At 49.6% G+C, this 16883-nt stretch overlaps 1 protein-coding gene across 9 annotated transcripts in view; it reads right to left on the bottom strand.

Annotated features, from left to right (window-relative positions):
• Positions 1-1698: 1698 nt before the first annotated feature.
• The window catches only part of TANC2 (tetratricopeptide repeat, ankyrin repeat and coiled-coil containing 2), a 369572-nt gene continuing 354387 nt past the window's right edge, over positions 1699-16883 (bottom strand). For all 9 annotated transcript variants that reach the window (XM_044247669.1, XM_044247668.1, XM_044247667.1 and 6 more), the window contains 4 exons: positions 15853-15944; positions 13634-13780; positions 10950-11050; positions 1699-9313 (listed from right to left, as the gene is read on the bottom strand). In XM_044247669.1, the coding sequence (XP_044103604.1) occupies positions 7369-9313; positions 10950-11050; positions 13634-13780; positions 15853-15944 (2285 nt within the window). In that variant the 3' untranslated portion in view covers positions 1699-7368. The remainder of the gene's footprint in view (positions 9314-10949; positions 11051-13633; positions 13781-15852; positions 15945-16883) is intronic.

The following is a 16883-nucleotide window of genomic DNA, read 5'->3' on the forward strand; positions in this document are numbered from 1 at the left end:
GGCTTGACAAATGGATCATCCCCCGGCTGGGCACAGAACGTACAGTGACGCGTGCTGTCAGGACACAGGCTTGAAGATGGCCCGGGGGCCGCTCGGTCTGTGGACCCAGTGGGGGAGAAACCGTTTTCTCAACCCAGAGAGAGTGGCCTGGAGGGTGAAGCCTGGTAAGGGCCTTGGCAAGAAGTTCTCCCCCAGTAACTTTCTGCCTTTTAAAAATATGTCTCTTTATTCCTTCAGAGGAGGAGCAAAACTTGGGGAACAAGTGGAGATTTTACTTGAGAGCCATTCCTGAGGCCCAGGCAGGAGGTGCGTTTATGGTGAAGTCGGGCGGGGTCTCACACGGGGCCGCCCCGGGGGCTCCAGATGGGCACGTCGCTGAGAACACTAACAGGGCCCTACGGCAAATCCTCTGATGCGTGATCCTTGGGTTACATGAATCCTTCCTGATACTGACTTTATTCTCCATATTCTTGAGGTCTTTGGTTTCTGCGTCTGTGGAGTCTGTCTCCTGAATCAGGGCTTCTGTGCGAAGCTTCATTTGCTTAAAAGCATGCAAAGCACATGGCTTGGTACATGTCACGAGCTAATGGCTCGGTCAAGATCACAGCTGGCTCTCAGTGTGAGGGCGGAAGCCCCTGGACCCCGTGAGTGGCCCATGTCACCTCCGACTTCTGTGCTCGCCTCTGGATCCAGGGTCTCCGTGTTTGGAAATATTCAACTGATCCCAGACTTGAAGGAGACGCCTCCCCTCTCCTTCACCGGCTCAGTGTGTCCCTCACCTGACAGGGCTTGGAACCCCCTGAGGTCTCAAAGTTTTCAGACCAAGCAGGAGGTTCCTTCTAGAGTCCTCTCCTGTCCTCTTTGAAGTAACTGTGGCATCCAGGCTGGGGTAACTGTGTGCCTGGAGTTTTCCTGCTTCCCTGGCTCTAGCTGTTTTGGGGAAATGGACGTAGTTGCACAACAGGGATGTTTGTTCAGCACAGTGTGGTGTCTAGAGGAAGCAGTCTCCTTCCTTGCTCGTCCCTGCAGTAGACAGAGCGGTACCAGCAAGGAGGAAAGGCTGCAGGACTCCGGGCTGGCCGCTTTTTAAAAAAAGGTCTCGAGGGTCTCCAGCCGGTTTCAGGAAACCTGCAGCTTCTCCACTTAGGATGCAGCCGCCTAGCTCTTAGCTGGTAAGGATGGGAAATTCTGGCCAGATTGCTGAAGAGCTTCCAGCTCCGACCAAGTTCGCTCGGGGAACTCTAGCTAGGGCTGTTCCCTCCCCTCCCCTCGGGCCTGCAGCCTCAGCTACTAAAATCAAACAAGACACCTCAGTGCTCCCTTGGTTTGTCGGGAGAGGAACCCACTGAGGAAAAAGCCTCCCTCTCTCAGTAGGTCTGGCAAGCCTTCGCCGACAGGCCCACGGAACTGTCTTTCCTCAGCCACAGCTCTTGAGTGCCCGCCGCATGCCTACTGCACGCCCCCAGCTCCGAGGGGGGTGCCCAGTCACCTCGCTGAATGAATACGAGCCCGGAGGGGTGACTGTGCATGTCCCACGGGAGACCAACCGGATCGTCAGGAATCTGGCCTCCGCCTTCACCTTGGGGGAGGCTCAGCGAGGTCCCTCCTCAGCACTGTGGGACCGTGAGGGGAGGGCGAGCTCCAGGCAGCGCTCGGGAGGCGCACGGTACCGCAAGGAGAAAGCACCACAACACCGTGTTTTTCCAAGTGTTACCCTTTATAAATAAGTACATTTGCTTTCATACATACAGTTCATTGTACGGATGGTGATCTGTACACATGGGCAGAAAATGCATTCATTTAACTTTTCACATCTATCTCACACAGCTCACATGTACAGACAATACAACTGCTCAAGCAAGTACAGCAAAGGAAAAGGTCTTTCCTTATACACAGGGGGCTAGATGCCTCTGTTGGGTGTGGGACATCCCCACTGCACGAGTTCACAACTGTGTGGTGTTCAATATATCAGGAGAGAGAACAAACATGCATTGGATAATATACTGTACAGAGAAAGTCCTTTACATCTGAGTCATAGAAAACCTAAAGGAAAACTAAGTGCATTAAAGCTTTTTCCAGCAAGTGTCTTGAAAGGACAGCAAAGAGGAGGAGGAATCAAAATCATATTAGTACAAATCACTCTTTAATTGTAGACTGTACATGTCTGTACTAATTAAAATCATCTTGGATTTGGAGGAGACAGAACAGAGACAGATATGCTGCGCTAAATGGAAAGGAGGCCATGCCTGAGGATGGCACCTGCCCTGAGCCCGATGAGGAACTGGCCCCACTCAGCAGGAATCAGCCAAAGGAAAAAACAAAAACAAAAACAAACTGGAACAGGAAGTGTAACTTACAAGATTTCCAAAATAACCTGTGAATGAAGGAGAGATCTGGAGCCGGCATTTCTAACTCTTTTTTTTTTCCAGTCAGCTGGTACACAATAAGGCAGGTACATTCAAGTACTGAGTTTCCAGAATTTACAGTCTGTCTGGTCCTGGGGACCCAAGGGATGGAGTGGAGTCCCCCTAACCAGGTTAGTGGTTCTGGTTCTGGTTAGTGATTAGGCAAAAGAAAAATCCAGCCAGTAAGTGCTACAAAAACAAAGCAGCTAGGCTCCTTCCTTTCCACGGAGTAGGTCTGTCTGAAAAACGAGTGACGCCGGCCTGCATCTAGACGCGTTCAGCTAAAACCTGGCAGGTCAGCTTCGTGGAGAGTATCAGAGTCGGCAGGAAGAAGTGAGATGAAATGGGTGAGGAAACATGAAAGTAACACTTGATTTTTGGTGTCCAATTACGCATTCATTTGGTACTGACTTTCAAAGCTCTGACCGTGGCCACCGCATGGCCACAAGCATCTCAGGGCGGCTCAGCAGCTGTGAGGCATTGGACACCAAACGCAGGTTACCAACACTTCAGCCCTTCAGTGGTCTGTGTTATAAACGGAGTTGATGAAGACCCAGTGGTTATTCAAGTAGCTCTGCACAGTGGCTCTACCGTTCCTGTTGTGCTTGTGTCCAGGCCCCCAGCCAGCCGCCTTTTCTGGGGAGCAGCCAGAGCTGAGTTCAAGGCATTGCATGGTGAAGGTTTCCATGACACGTCTTTGTAGGTAGCTCTTACCCCTAAGCCCTTTGTTCGTTGTTGTTAGTCATGGTAGATGGTCAGTCTGGAATTCCTAGAGGAAAAGGAGAAAAAGCCACACCTCCCGACGTGCGTGCCCCGGGCAGCACGGGCCTCGGTGTGGAAGCAGCAGCAGGCTGTCTCTGCAAGTTGGCTTCTTGAGAAGTGGGCAGCCCAAGGACAGACAGGGTGGGAGAGGCCGGGACAGGGAGGGGGGAACATCCTGCCCCCCCTTCCCGCCCCCCGGGGGAGCCTGTTCCATTTTGTGGCAAAGATTCAGTGAGCAACTGGTTTTGTCCAAGGCATTTCTGCAGTAGAAAAATAACAATTTTTGAATCAAACCAGCCAACTGTGACATCTCTGGAGTTATAAAAGTTGGAGGCCAAGAGGAACTGAGAGGGATGCTCACGGGAAGTGAAGAAGGCTTCCTCATACCCACCCACCCACCAGAGCAAGGGAGTTCTAGTCAATTCTCCCGTCCTCTGCCTGGCTGAAGGTCCAAAGCGGGTAGTGTTCAAAGAGCTTATCTCGCCACAATGGGCACAGATACGTGAAGACCCCTCTGCAGGCCTGTCCCCTCCTTCCTGAACCCTCTGGGCCTGCCTGCTGCCCTGGGAGCGGCTCCTCCAGGGGAACCTGCTGCCGTTCTTTGCCACCAGACACGCCTGGTGCAGAGCCACAGTGACACCTAGTGGTAGAGTATGGTTGAAGCAAGGTGACGTCCACATAACCCACTGTATAGGACTAACATCTAAGGAAAATACTTATGGATATTAAATTAGATACTGGTTAATTTTTCTATTGGGTACATCTCTGGAATATAAAAATACCAATATTTAGAGAGGGGTTCATAAACTACTATACAATATAAGGACCGAGGATACCTTTCTCTAGGCTGTTCTGTTTACAATAATTTAGGAAAAGTGTTCTAATAATCCAGGCTTAACTAAATTAGCAAACTTGTGTCTCTGGACAACGACCTGGGGTACTGTACATGATTCTAATTAGTGGAATTTTCCTGAGCCTTCGAGTTTAAGTTAAACACATCTAGAAAGAGGGGCACATGGGAGAGGAACAAGAAGGGTTTGTGCTCTATTAACTTGGGGCTTTAATAGTGCACATCTGCAACCCAGACGAGATACAACAGCAGATACAAAATGGTCTTTTGTCCATGCCAAATTCTCATGTTACACAGGTTTTCCCTTTACTTTGTAAATAAACATTAATTTTTAATTGTTAATTGTGTGCCTTACTGATCCAGTAAATAAAGTAACCACGTCTCAGGAGTCCCTAAGAAAATTGCTGGAAAAGCACTTTAAAATCACTGCAAATATTTTTTTGTATTTAAAAACTCTTAATCTTTTTGATGCTTATATACAACAGTTATTTCTTGTGCTATAAATGTTGTGATCCACTGCTTGATTTCTTTCCTTTTTTCCTTTTTTTTTTTCCCTTGAAAGATACACTAAAAGACAAGAGCGGTTTTGCTATTTTCTAATGAAGACATTACGCACACTTAAATATCCAGTATTTATCAGAGTTACAAATTCAAACAGTAAAGTGCACCCATTTATAGACATGATGTGATGGGAACCCATTAGTGCAAGAATTCTGGGTGAATGAAACGTACAGTTTGGTGAGAAACCTAGAGGCTGAGGTTTGTTACCACTGTCTCCATTGCAGGGTGATGTGAATTGGGTGAGTGGAACTTACCAGGCCCATCTGAAAAGCTCCCCCCACCGGAAGCCAGACATTGATTCAGCAAGTGTTGCCGGGAGAGGCCATCTCGGATACACGGTACTAAGACCGGCCCATGGCAGTGAAGCAGCACAACAGGGCCCGGGCAGTCTGCCTGCAAGGAGAACCGGTCTCCTGCCCCCAGGAAGGTCCAGTTGGCATTTTCTAGTCAAACTCAACTGGCACCCAGCAGTGATATTCACTCCCTCTTACAATGGCTAACAAAGAGGCTGCATTTTGACTGTTTTAAGTATTTTGCCCAATAAGGCATAGACCCTAAATCTCCGGTTTGTCCAAGAAAACCAAGAGAGACCCTGGGGACAAGCAACATCAGGGGCGTGTTGGTGAAATACTGAACCCGCTGACTCCCCGAAAGAGCTGAGTGCAGGTCGCATGTGTGGTGCTCCGAATAAGCAGGGGCACTCTTCTGACAGATGCAGACATTGTTGAGAATGTCGCAGCAGCTCCTCGGTGAGAGGTGCGGTGCGTAGGAAGGGAGGAGATGCCAAGAGCCCCCTAGGGCTGAGACCTGGACAAAGCGGGAGCTGGGCTGCGGGCTGTAGGCTGGGGCCACAGCTGGACATTTCATCTTCTCAGTGAGAGAGAGAGGGAGAAGGGAAGGGCCAAGACACCGGGGCCCACCCTGGGCTAGCTGAGTAGGACACAGTCCCGGGGCATCAGAGAGAGAGGAAAGATCCTGGGTCTTGAGATGGCCCAGCTGTCTGCTTCTAGCCCAGAGACGAGTCCTGGCCTGTTTCAGGCTTGGGGGCAGAGGGGCCCATCTATTTGGCAGAATCTAAATTAGTAGAGAAATGTTTCTGATCTCAACTTCATGCTCCCCATGTCTTGGTGATACTTTCAGAGGACACTTACAAACAGGTCTGGTCATACCTGGACTTTTGTTCAGGAAACTGCCCTTCCAATAGCCCTTTACTAACAAGAGCAGAATGATTCTTAGTAACAGAGAATGAATTCGCTTTTGCTTCAGTTTCTTAAGTTTTCAGAGTTGACGTGCCGTCAGCACCAGGCCCGTGCTAAGGCTTTGGCTTCGGTGTTCTTGCTGTCCACCTCATGCTGGCCTCAATCACGCAAAGGAGAGGTCAGCAAGCGACCTCAAGACATGGGAGAAGGGTGCAGGCTACCCGGGTCGGAAGACCTGCTGTCTGTCTCACGTGCCCCCACCCAGGGCTGAAAGGGGTCTGCGTTCTCCCTGAAACATGCTGCAGTTTCTGGTTTTCAAAGATTGCTCCCCAAACACTCCTACCTTGAAAAAAAAGAAAAGAAGAAACGATTCCTAAAGTAACAGATAATGGGACTATAGATCTCAAAATGGAATCAGATGGCGTCTGGCGCAGGGCGCAATGACCCTCGGTGCAAACTTCAGGAATAAGGTTACGGTCCCGGGAGAATTCAATGTGCTTCCCAGAGAACCAATTTCTTCACTACACCGTGTGGGCTGAAATGGGAGGGCCGGTGGAACACAGTCTGGTTCTGAGCGAAGACCCCACTAACAGGATTAGGGTACCACTCACACCTCAGCAAGAGTTTGCTTTTGTAGAGTATGATGGTCAGTGATCTCTTAGGAGCTAAAATGCAGACTTCTCCAAGACAAAGATTTTCTCTAGCCTTTCACTGAGAGTCCAGAACAGTCTTTCTTCCTCTCTTTTCTATATATTTACGTAGATGCCCCCCTGCTACCACCCCTGGAAAATCAGTAGATTTTTAATAGTGACTGGTTGGCTAAAAACCTGGAGAATGCCTCTCAGTAGATTATTTAATAATATCCATGATTCTCATCCGATTTCCTTGGCTGAGTGAAATATTTAAAGGGCTGGTTGTTTTCTAAGTATTCATAAAATGTTTCAAATAATTATACTGTTTTTTTTCCCCCCTTCCAATTTAATAGACCTGTTTCCTCTCTTTCTCCTGGATCCTTTAGCCCCCGTAGGAAGACCAGCAATAACCTAAATGAACATTCTAGACCTGATGACTGCAGGGAGCTGGCAGTCCGGGGGAGGAGACCATGGCACGAGAATGCACTGGGGTTGGCTATTTGGATAACACTGGATAAGAATACGAAGGCAAAGGGGCATCATACTCTTTCTAAAGTTCCTAGAAGAAAACAAACGAGAACACCTTATTTTTGTAAAAAAGGAGAAAGACATTCACACAACAAGAACATCAGTGAAAGCGATTGTCTCCTGGAAAAAGCTGACCAGTGTGTCTGATCTCCCTGGGTTAAAGCACACGGCACAACAATCTCCTCGTTGGCGTCGGAAGAGAGGGAGAGAGCTTGTGGCTGGGGCACGGAGGGGAGGAACTCAAGTCCTGGCTCGCTGGAGGCCAGCTTCCCGGTCGGCTGCATGCAGAGAACTCCAGCCCGTGGGCTGCCACCTCTGAACACCACACAGAAACTACATGAGAAATAAAGCCAGAGAACTACCTCGAATGTGGAAACCAAGCCTGAAAATGTGCAGTGAAAACATATGGGTCTCACTCCAACAAACGTCTTTTAAACATTAGACTCCACAAATGGTCTCTTTGGTTTGATAGGGGATGTCTGCCCTTGTCGAGAGTCCCGGGACAACTGCCTGTACAGGTTGTCCTGGTATGCCTGAGCCACAGGGAGGGTCCGAGCCACCTTCACATCGGGGTACGAGGAGGCCTGGCCGACTCTCTCCAAGAGGTCTCCGCGGGACCCGTTGGCCAGCATCCCATGGGGGCTGTAATAATCGTCCTCCAGCAAATGGCCATTCTGTGCATTGTTGGTTTTGTTATAAAAGGCAATGTTGCTGATGGATGACGGTGGACTGAAGGACTCAGGCTGAGGCAGGTTGCCTGGAGACGTGGGGCTGAGAACGGTATCCACGGATGACACGGCCCAGGTCCGATTCTGCTGGTGAAGGTGGGGGTACTGCTGAGTCCGGGCTGTTTTATCTATGATCCCCATGAATGGTGTGGTCCTGGATCGGGTGGGCTCGCTGGGATAACCTCCCTGAGTGGGAGACACTGGTGACAGCTCGTCACATGACCTATCATATGCCGGTTTCAGTGGGATCTCCATTTGCTGAATCGAGGAAGACGGCCGGAAGGTTGGAGTGAGGTTGGAGGCTGATGAGATACTATTGCTGGATGGAGAGAAGCGGAGGCCTACGCTCTGGGAGTGCAGCAGCGGCCTGGGAGTTGGTGGGTGAGGCTTGATTTCGTTGGGGTTGACACTAACAGGTCTTCTGATTAAATGCGACACATCAGGGGAACCTAGCTGGCTGGAGGAACGCTCCAGATCTAGTTTTGAGTGACAGACTGGGTAGTAGGATGCGGACTGGCTACGTCCAATCTGTGGCGTCTGGCTGTATCTCATACCGCCTCGGTACGCCGAGGAAGGTCGCTGTGGAAGGTCCTCTTTGGTCAACCCTCCATGCTGACAGATGGCGCCCGCACTCAGGCTGGCCTGGACATGCTGCACGGGTCTCCCGTCTCCTACGATCCCCCCAATTGACCCTTGATAAACCAAGCGGCTCTGACTTACTCCCATGTCTCCTTGGGAAGACTGGTACTTACTAGCCATCGAGTGGGCGACTTGGCCATAGGCCCCTGTGGAGACGACGGAGCTGGAATGGACTGCGGCGCTGGGCTGGTTGCTTCTCACAATCTGGGCCTTGGCAGGCTGTAGCCTGAGCCCTTGCTGGGGAACCGCCACAGGCAGCTGAGGCATCTGGTAGGGCCGCTGGGTCATTTTGGATAATGGAGATTTTGGCCTGCCAGGAAGCTGACTCACACTCGTGTCTTGCTGATAGCGCACGGGGGAGCCTGACTGCGATCTGTAGACACTCATGCTTTCAGCTGGAGGGCTGGCCCGGTACTGAGGGCCTCTACGGAGCGGGGAAGGGGGAGGGCTCGGGTATTCCTTGCCCTGTCCTCCCACGGGCGGGGGGCTGAAGCGGTAAGACCCGCTCTGGTGCGCCGGGGAGGTGTGTGGTGGGCTGGGCCTGTAGTGGGAGTTCTGGTGAGTGGGAGAAAGAGCGGGGGAGGTGGACTGATAGCCCTGTCTGGTGGGGGACCCTACGGAACCGCTGGAGCGGAAGTCGAAGACCTGATGCGAGCCGAGCGGTGAGCCGGACATGTAGGCCGAGTCCCGATGGGCTGGGGAGGCCGGCGGGCTCTGGATTATCGGGAGCCCCTGACCGGGCCGGGCCTCGGTCTGGAGGCCGATGGAAACGTTCTCAACATCCTGTTCCAGGTACTCCTCCTCGAATATATCCTGGACGGAGTAGAGATCTTCGTGCTGCGGTTCGGGCTCCGTCTCCTCCGGCAGCGGCGGCTGCGGCGGCTGCTGGGGCGGCGGCTGCCCCTGGCGGCACTCCTCCTCCACCCGCAGCAGGAGTCTCTGGATCTCACGGTTGTTTGGACAGAGCTTGATGGCCTCGTTCAGATCCTCTAAGGCCGCTGCAAACTGTCTGCTCGACAAAATGTAAACACAGGAGCTGGAGTTATTCTGAACCAACAGGAACCACCCAGAGCCGAGAACGCGGTCACTGCCGCAGAGAACTGAGGGGTAGCGTCTGTGGGAGTCTGGGGTGGGGGTTGGTTTCGTTTGATTTGTAAGGGAGGAAACAGGTAGGCGGTCATTCTGGAAGAGTCCAGAATGCTTCCTTAGCCTGTTTGGCCTCCGTCTTCCTTCTGGCCTCTCTGGGATTAGCAGAGAAGTGGCCCCAGTTTGTCAGTCCAGCCAGGCCCTTCAGGAAGACTCTCTCAGCGCCCAAAGGCACACCAGGCGGTATGTGGGTTGGGTGGGGTTGTCATTTACAGGGTCACTGTCAATTAGCTTAGGAACAAAACAGTAACTACAATATTTAAAAATCTTGCTGATCCAGCATAATTTTTCTTTATATTCTCAATATTTTGGCCCCAAATTTCAGGCCTGTTCCATCCTAGGCAAGAAGCCCGATTTCTGCCCTTTTCTCCCCTTTGCCCCAACGAACTGTCGCTCCTCCGTATGGCTACATCAGAGCTGGGCAGGTCTTAGGCTCACTGACTAAGCAACTCAGATCTTAATTTACAGATGAGGACACGAACTCTCGAGACAGTCCCGTCTTCTCTATTAATAATCCTCCTATTAATCATTCTATTAATTAATAAGCACTCTATTAATAATCACAGGAAAGGGGCAACTGGCCTTGTTGGGAAGGGATTCTCTGGGGATAAAGAGAATTTGACAGTTAAGCTTCTATAAGGACTTTCTTACCCCAGCTAGCTAAGATTAATGTTATCACCCCTGTCATCACTAGACTTAACCTGGGTTGGTTTTTTAGGACCATATCCCCCCGGCCACAACAGTGAATGTGAAGCAGTTCTTTCCCAGGCAAGAGTTTGGAAGAAGGGTGGGACACTGGGCAGGAGGCACCAAGGACAGTGACAAGTTATCCAAAGATCAGTGATGGCAGGTCCTAGGTCTTTCTGGAGACTTTACTGCCCATTTGGCCAAGCCACAGCAGATGGACACGAGGGATGGAGTTTCTCTTGGGCCCCCTCGACCCTGTCAGCAGGGACCTCCTGTCTCCATGAGGTTGTGGTGGTGCTGGTGGTGGGGACTTGGGTGAGGAGAAGATCTGATGCCACCAGACCTGAGGAGAACTCCAGAAGGAAGACTAAATAATCCAGGGACTCCTCAAATGTCTACCAGAAAAGGGAAGCCTGTGGTATAAGTGACCCATTCTACTGTTCCTTCTAAAAGGGCCAGGAGGATGTTTTGCTTAAGTGACCTCCTCTTAAGTCATTGGTGTCTATGTTATCTGCTCCAGGGGTTAAAAAGTGATTGAGAGATGGCAGAGGCTTCTTGGAAGAAGGTGCCATTCTCTAGCAATACGAAGGCATTTTCCTCCCAAAGTAAAATGCTCTAGATCTCTGGAGCCCTGAAGATTTGCCAGTCTCAAGTGGGGTTCTGTGCTATGGAAGCCATCACCAAAGCATGTCCCTAAACATCCTCAGGGAGAGACACATTTGGGTACATATGCCCCAGGATGGCCTACGTTGGCTCGGCCAGATTTTCGGAAAAGAGACCTCTTGCTCGTCACCCTCTCTCTCTCTCCTCACCTGCTGCTGCGCTTTGCCCTTGCTCTCGCATAGTAAGCTTCATAAGATTTCGGTTTCAGCTCCAGGGCCTTAGTAGCAAATTCCTCCGCCATTCCAAAATCCTGTCATTACAATAGGTGTGCAAATGAGTCATTGAAGAGATAGGAAAGATAGACAACTTGGGAATAAAACAGATTATATGTACATTTCTTTGACATTTATGGATGGAACACCTGGGATTCTCGACATGCCTGGCATGGCTCTAGCCATGTGGCCCAGACCAGGAGTTGCTTCTGCCTTTGCCTTGAGTGGCCCTGGGAATTTATCTGCCCAGGAGCATTAAAATACTCTAATGTGCCTTCCTTCTGCTTTTCTAATGAATGCTGGCTTTTCTAGGCCAGCAGCCAAATGTGAACTCAATGAAGCTCCTGAAGTTGGAACCCTGACCCGCTGTCACATGTGCGTGTACGAGGCAAACACACATGTGCCTCGCACGGGGCCTCGCCCTCCTCCCCAGCTCCCTGTCGCATCCGCTATTCCTCCGCTTCCTAAGGGGCGAGGGAGGGCCAGTGGGATGAGGTCTGTGGAGAGGAGAGCTGCATGGACCATGGACTGCATCTACTGGCCTCGTTGGGAAGGGATTCTCTGGGGATAAAGAGAATTTGACAGTTAAGCTTCTATAAGGACTTTCTTACCCCAGCTAGTTAAGATTAATGTTATCACCCCTGTCATCACTTAGACTTAACCTGGGTTTGGTTTTTTAGGACCATATCCCCCCCGGCCAAAGATCTGGGGTCAGGGCACCCGACAGACTCGGGTTCAGTCCTCCAGCCGACCCCATAGCCCCTCGGAGGGGGTGGTGGTGTGTCTTCTCATCCACACCTACTCCACAGGTGGGATGGAGTGTGAGCACACATTTGAAAGCCCCAACACCATCTCCGGCACAGAGGAGCTGCTCAGTAAACGGCCTCTCCCTTCTCTTAACTGGGTCCTTACTCAGAAAACATTGAAAACAACAACAAAAATAAAGTAAGAGAGGGCCGTGGCTGTAACTGGGGTTTGTGACAGATCATCTCTTAATCACTGAGGCTCTCGAGAGGAGCATGGTCTCATCTGTCCTCATCTGAGAACCCTGGGGACAGGGACCTGCGACATAAAGCCCAAGTTTTAAAGATATCCTTCCATACTAAGCTAAAAGGAGTGTTTTTCTCTCCTTTCATTCGGTGTCCAAGCCTTAGGACAGCACAGTGACCCTGGTGACACGCATGATTCCAGAAGCAGAACACAGGCCTGGAGCATGGGTGAAAACTAGGAAAAGTAACGAGCCCTCTTGGACGGAAGGAGACAGGCCCCGGGAGCGCCGTCCAGTGCCGGCCGCGGGAGCTGCCTGCCACCTCTTTCTGAGCCAGTGGAGACCGAGAGGGAGCGTTCATTTGATGGGAGTCGTCTTCTATGGCTACTCTCTTTCCAATCTTATCTTTAACCTTTTCTTTCTCTTTTCAACAATCATCGTTTCTGGCGAGATCAGAATGCTTTTAAGATTATTTGTTCAGGCCCAAGAGAAGGTGGTGGGCTGGGAGCGGCTCCCGAGCGTTCCCTCATTCGCGCTGGCTGGAGCCCTGGGGGCCCCTGGGTGCTACAGGTCTGGTTCTGTTTCACAGAACAGCCTCACTGCCTTCCCCTGGGGTGTCCCCTTTCCACAGGAACCGCTACCCTGTCCACAGTCTCCTCGGCACCATGGGGCAATTCCGCCTCTTCGGGCCGCAACTGTGTTCTCTGGGCCATCAGGGCTCTTCTCCCTGCCAGGATTTAGCCGGAGGCTACGAAGGTCGTACACACAAGCAGCCTCTCTGGAACTGAAGCAGGCCTCTCGTCCCTGCAGCTGAAATCTTGCTTCTGCACAGCTGCGCTCTCTACTCATCAGCATCCTTTTTTGGGGTGGATTGTTTTCAGCTCCTGAGGACTGTGAGACCTCAGGAGGGGGATTATCAGAGGTTCCTGACACGATCTCATCTATTCCCAGCCTCCGAGACAGGATTCTTGGCCTGGGAGCATCTGCATGTCTGCGAATCATGGGAGCAGTGGCTGAAGGCCTCACACACCCTTTCTGCTTGGCAGGTGAGAAGGACCAAGGACTATGTGGGAGGTAACAGAGGACCAGAAAGAGTTCTAAGATTCCCTCTGTGACAGGAAGGGACATGGCATGCTGGAGTAAAAAGATGAGGAAAGAAAGTGAAAAGTTCAGGATCAGCCTTTGAAATAAACCTTGAAGTCCATGGTCCTGAGTCCTCTTTCCAGCCCTTCCTTAAGCGACTAGGGGTCTACTAGAAAGGAAGGAAGTGACTACAGTTCATATGGAATTGCAGCTGGAATTCTAGTGATCACCTCTCTCACATTATCCCAAAGACCAAAAAACTGCCTTGGGGGTAGGAGATGATGATGATGGCATTCCAATTACTTTCAGTGGGAACTAAAAATTCAGAAAGCTCCAAAAGTGCCCACAGCATTAACTTTTTTACAGTTTAAGATACGGATTGTACTTAGACTTGATTTCTTTCAAATTGCAAATGTCAGTGCTCTGTGAAGGACAACCAAGTTCCAAATGGGGCCGAGAACGATTTCAGGGGCCTGGTTAAGAGCCAGTGAGTGACATGGACGGTCAGCTTCCAGGGTCGTAGGAAGCAGCTGGGGGGAGAGGGACTTACGTTCATTTTCCTGCGACATCGAGAGAGGTTGAGGAGGAGAGACACCTTTAGTTCCCGGAAAGTTTTCAAGTCCTCACCAAACCCTTCTCGAGGGAATTTCTTCAGGGCGTACTGGTAGCGCTGGGCAGCCTCCTTTACTTTACCTTTCTAATGGGAGTAGAAGATGGCAAAACACATAGTTGGTTTGCTGAGCAGCCGAGGAGGTCTGGCCCGCTCCCTTCCTCCTCTCTGCAGTGATAATTAAGTTAGCCCTCCCAAACACCAGCCTGGGGAGTAGCTCTGGCCCTGCTGGTGAGAGAAGAGGGTCCAGTCTTTTCAAGAGGAAACTCACCTGGCAGGAAGGGCAAGGTTGAAGGGGATGCCCAAGACACAAGCCAAAGAACCAACCCCTGGAACCCCCAGCTTCCTGACCGGGATCCTCAAGAGACTGATCTTGCTCATTTCAAAGGAGCTTTATCTTGACCTGATTTCCCTGGGATGCATATTATTTTCTAGCCCCAACTACGCCAGAGTTATTACTCCTTCTTCACTTTTGGTTTGCCTGGAAAACTTCCTGTTTGATGCTCCTCCTTGCCAGTCCTCTAGAAGAGGTCATGCCCTTCCTCAAAAAGGAGGTGGGAGCTAAAACAGTCTAGCTGTTGCTTCCCTAGTCTCAATGCATAAAACAGTTGCCAGTGTTCCCATTTTTAGAAAAGGCTTGGGGTAGGGTGAAACTCGTAGAGAAGTTTAGAATTTGTGTTCCATCTGCGTAGGAGGGATTTTCCAAGATGAAGTAAGTCTAGGACCAATTTAGGGACCTGGTAGCAGGGGCCTTGAATTTTCCTTACATTCTGTATCTGAAAATCTATCAACTAATAAATAAATACCTATACACATAAATAAATAAAAATAAAACAAATGAAAATCTATCAGCTGAGCTCAGAATGAGGCAGGAGGCAGTTGCCCTTCATTTAGCCCATCTTAATCTGTTCCATTCCCTCTGTGCGGCTGCAACTCCATCCAGGGAGCCTGATCGTCTCATCTTCTCTTTAGCATCTTTCCTCACGGAGAGATATGGAGTCTACCAAGGTGAGAACTCTGCCTATCCTCAACAGAAGGTAGGACTCTTTTTGTTGGAATATGAGAAGTTCTATTATAGTCAGGGCTTAGATTCTTGAGACCAATGTTATCCCCAAGTCCATAAATATGACGCCTGGAGTAATGAGGCCCTTCTGGGAAGTCATGTGAAATCCTGGAAGGGTCAGGACTCAAGTTTCCTAGAAGACCAAGATTCCTAGATTGTCATGACTTTCACACGGAGGGTCCTCAGGAAATACAACTCTTCTCCCAGGAACTCAAAACATTCCTTACATAGGGGTGGGTGAGAGGTGGAAATAATACACTTCATAATCATCTCCCACCTCTGGGCCCGAGAGCTCAGTGAGGCTGGATTTATGTTTACCTTTAGGAGAAGAAGATGCCGCTAATCTTAATATAACCAGGTAACCATGACATGTAACGTGCTTTGCTTTTTTTTTTCTTTTTAAGTAATCTCTGCACCCAATGTGGGGCTTGACCTCACAACCCTGAGATCAAGAGTCGTATGCTCTTCTGACTGAACCAGCCAGGTGTCCTTTCATGTAACTTTTAGGATTTTCTACAGGCTGTGGGGGAGAGTCTGTGTTAGGGTACTGGAGACTTCGGCTTGAATTGTGACTACAAAAAGACTCCATATATTTTTTTGTTGTCATTCGGTGAGTGACTTAAAGAAAATTTTATAATTGTTATTTGTCTTGCTTTCCTTATCTTACTCAGGGATGTTGACAAGCTATTACTACTACAGACTTTTAAATCTACATATATATATTAAATATGAAAGTGAAGACCAATGCCTTTTCCCACAGACTAGAAATATCTGTACTACATAATTTTACTTTACTTGTGCCATGAGTTTCCAGGTCCCACTTAGCAGATTCCACGTGGAAACTAGGTAACTGCCTATTAGTGACCAGATAAAATTAGGTCTTTGAGTTGATCAGCTGCAGGCTTATGTAGGCCACTCTTGCTCTCTTGTTGGGAAAATAGAAACTCAGGATGGTCAACCTAGGAGCCCATCATTGAGGGAGTGCATTCTCCCTTGGCCTCTAGAGCCGAGGATGAGACTGACAAGACTTTAGTAGATTCTATAGGGAGAGAACAGTCAGTGGGCGCTTTGAGAAAACTGTTCCTCCCCCCCTCACCTTATAAAACATGTCCCCCTCTTCCATCAGCTTGCTCAACAGGATGATCATGATGTCTGGTTTGGAGGTGGCCATCGCCCACGTGGCTGGACCTGTAGTGTACAGGATGCATGATGGGTAAAAAACTCAGACAATGTAAGGGTGGCAGGAAGCTAGGTGAAAAAAACATCCTGGGGGATTTCTGCTGAGAGAACAACTTGCTCCACAACAACTTCCTCATCGTTTAGACCTGGGAGTGTCTTAGGGACTCCCATTGCCAAGAAGCTGCGCTGGACTGGTATTCACCTTAAAATAAGAGCACCTGACCTGTCTGAGCCGGCACCACAGGAGGGCAGCAAAGCCTGCCAACGCGCTGGATTTGAGCAGGCCATGGCTTAGCCTGGCGCTGTTTTAAACGAGGTCATTCGGAGAAAGAGTTTACATCAAATGTCACCAAGAGATTTAGAAAATCCAAAAAAGGGCGGTTTATTTTAGAACCCAGGACTCAAAATCCCTAGCTGTTTAGTCTCTTAATTTAAAAATATGTACTTTGTAGAAAGGGGAACCATTAAAGATTCTAAAGGCTCCCTTAATTTGTAAGTACTGAATAGGCCTCCCTGGGATTTACTTTGAATCAGGAGCACAGTTCTAATGTCAAAAGACGTGAAACAAGCCAACATGACTGAGAACTACTTTACCCACACAGAGAAAGAAGAGGTTAAACTGATTAGTTTATAGACGCCTGAATTATTTACCAACTAAGCTTTTCAGGGTTAGTTATCAAAAGTTCAAGTTATTCTCTACAACAGTCGTTAAAAAAAAATCTTCTTTTAAGGTGAAGTAAATTAAAAGATTAGAGGTGTAGGGAACTCATGCAGGCTAAATCAAAGAGGAGAAGGCAAAGCTGACCAAGCCATCAGACCACGCCTGATGCTGACAGCGGTGAAATATACCTCGTGGGCGACTCGGTAACGTCTGACAACCTTCAAAGAAAGGAGAAAACAAAAAGTTGTAGGAGAGGAAAAAAAAATGGATGAAGGTGAAAAAAAAAA

The sequence above is a fragment of the Neovison vison genome, chromosome 5 (assembly GCF_020171115.1).
Source record: "Neovison vison isolate M4711 chromosome 5, ASM_NN_V1, whole genome shotgun sequence".
Taxonomy (NCBI): domain Eukaryota; kingdom Metazoa; phylum Chordata; class Mammalia; order Carnivora; family Mustelidae; genus Neogale; species Neogale vison.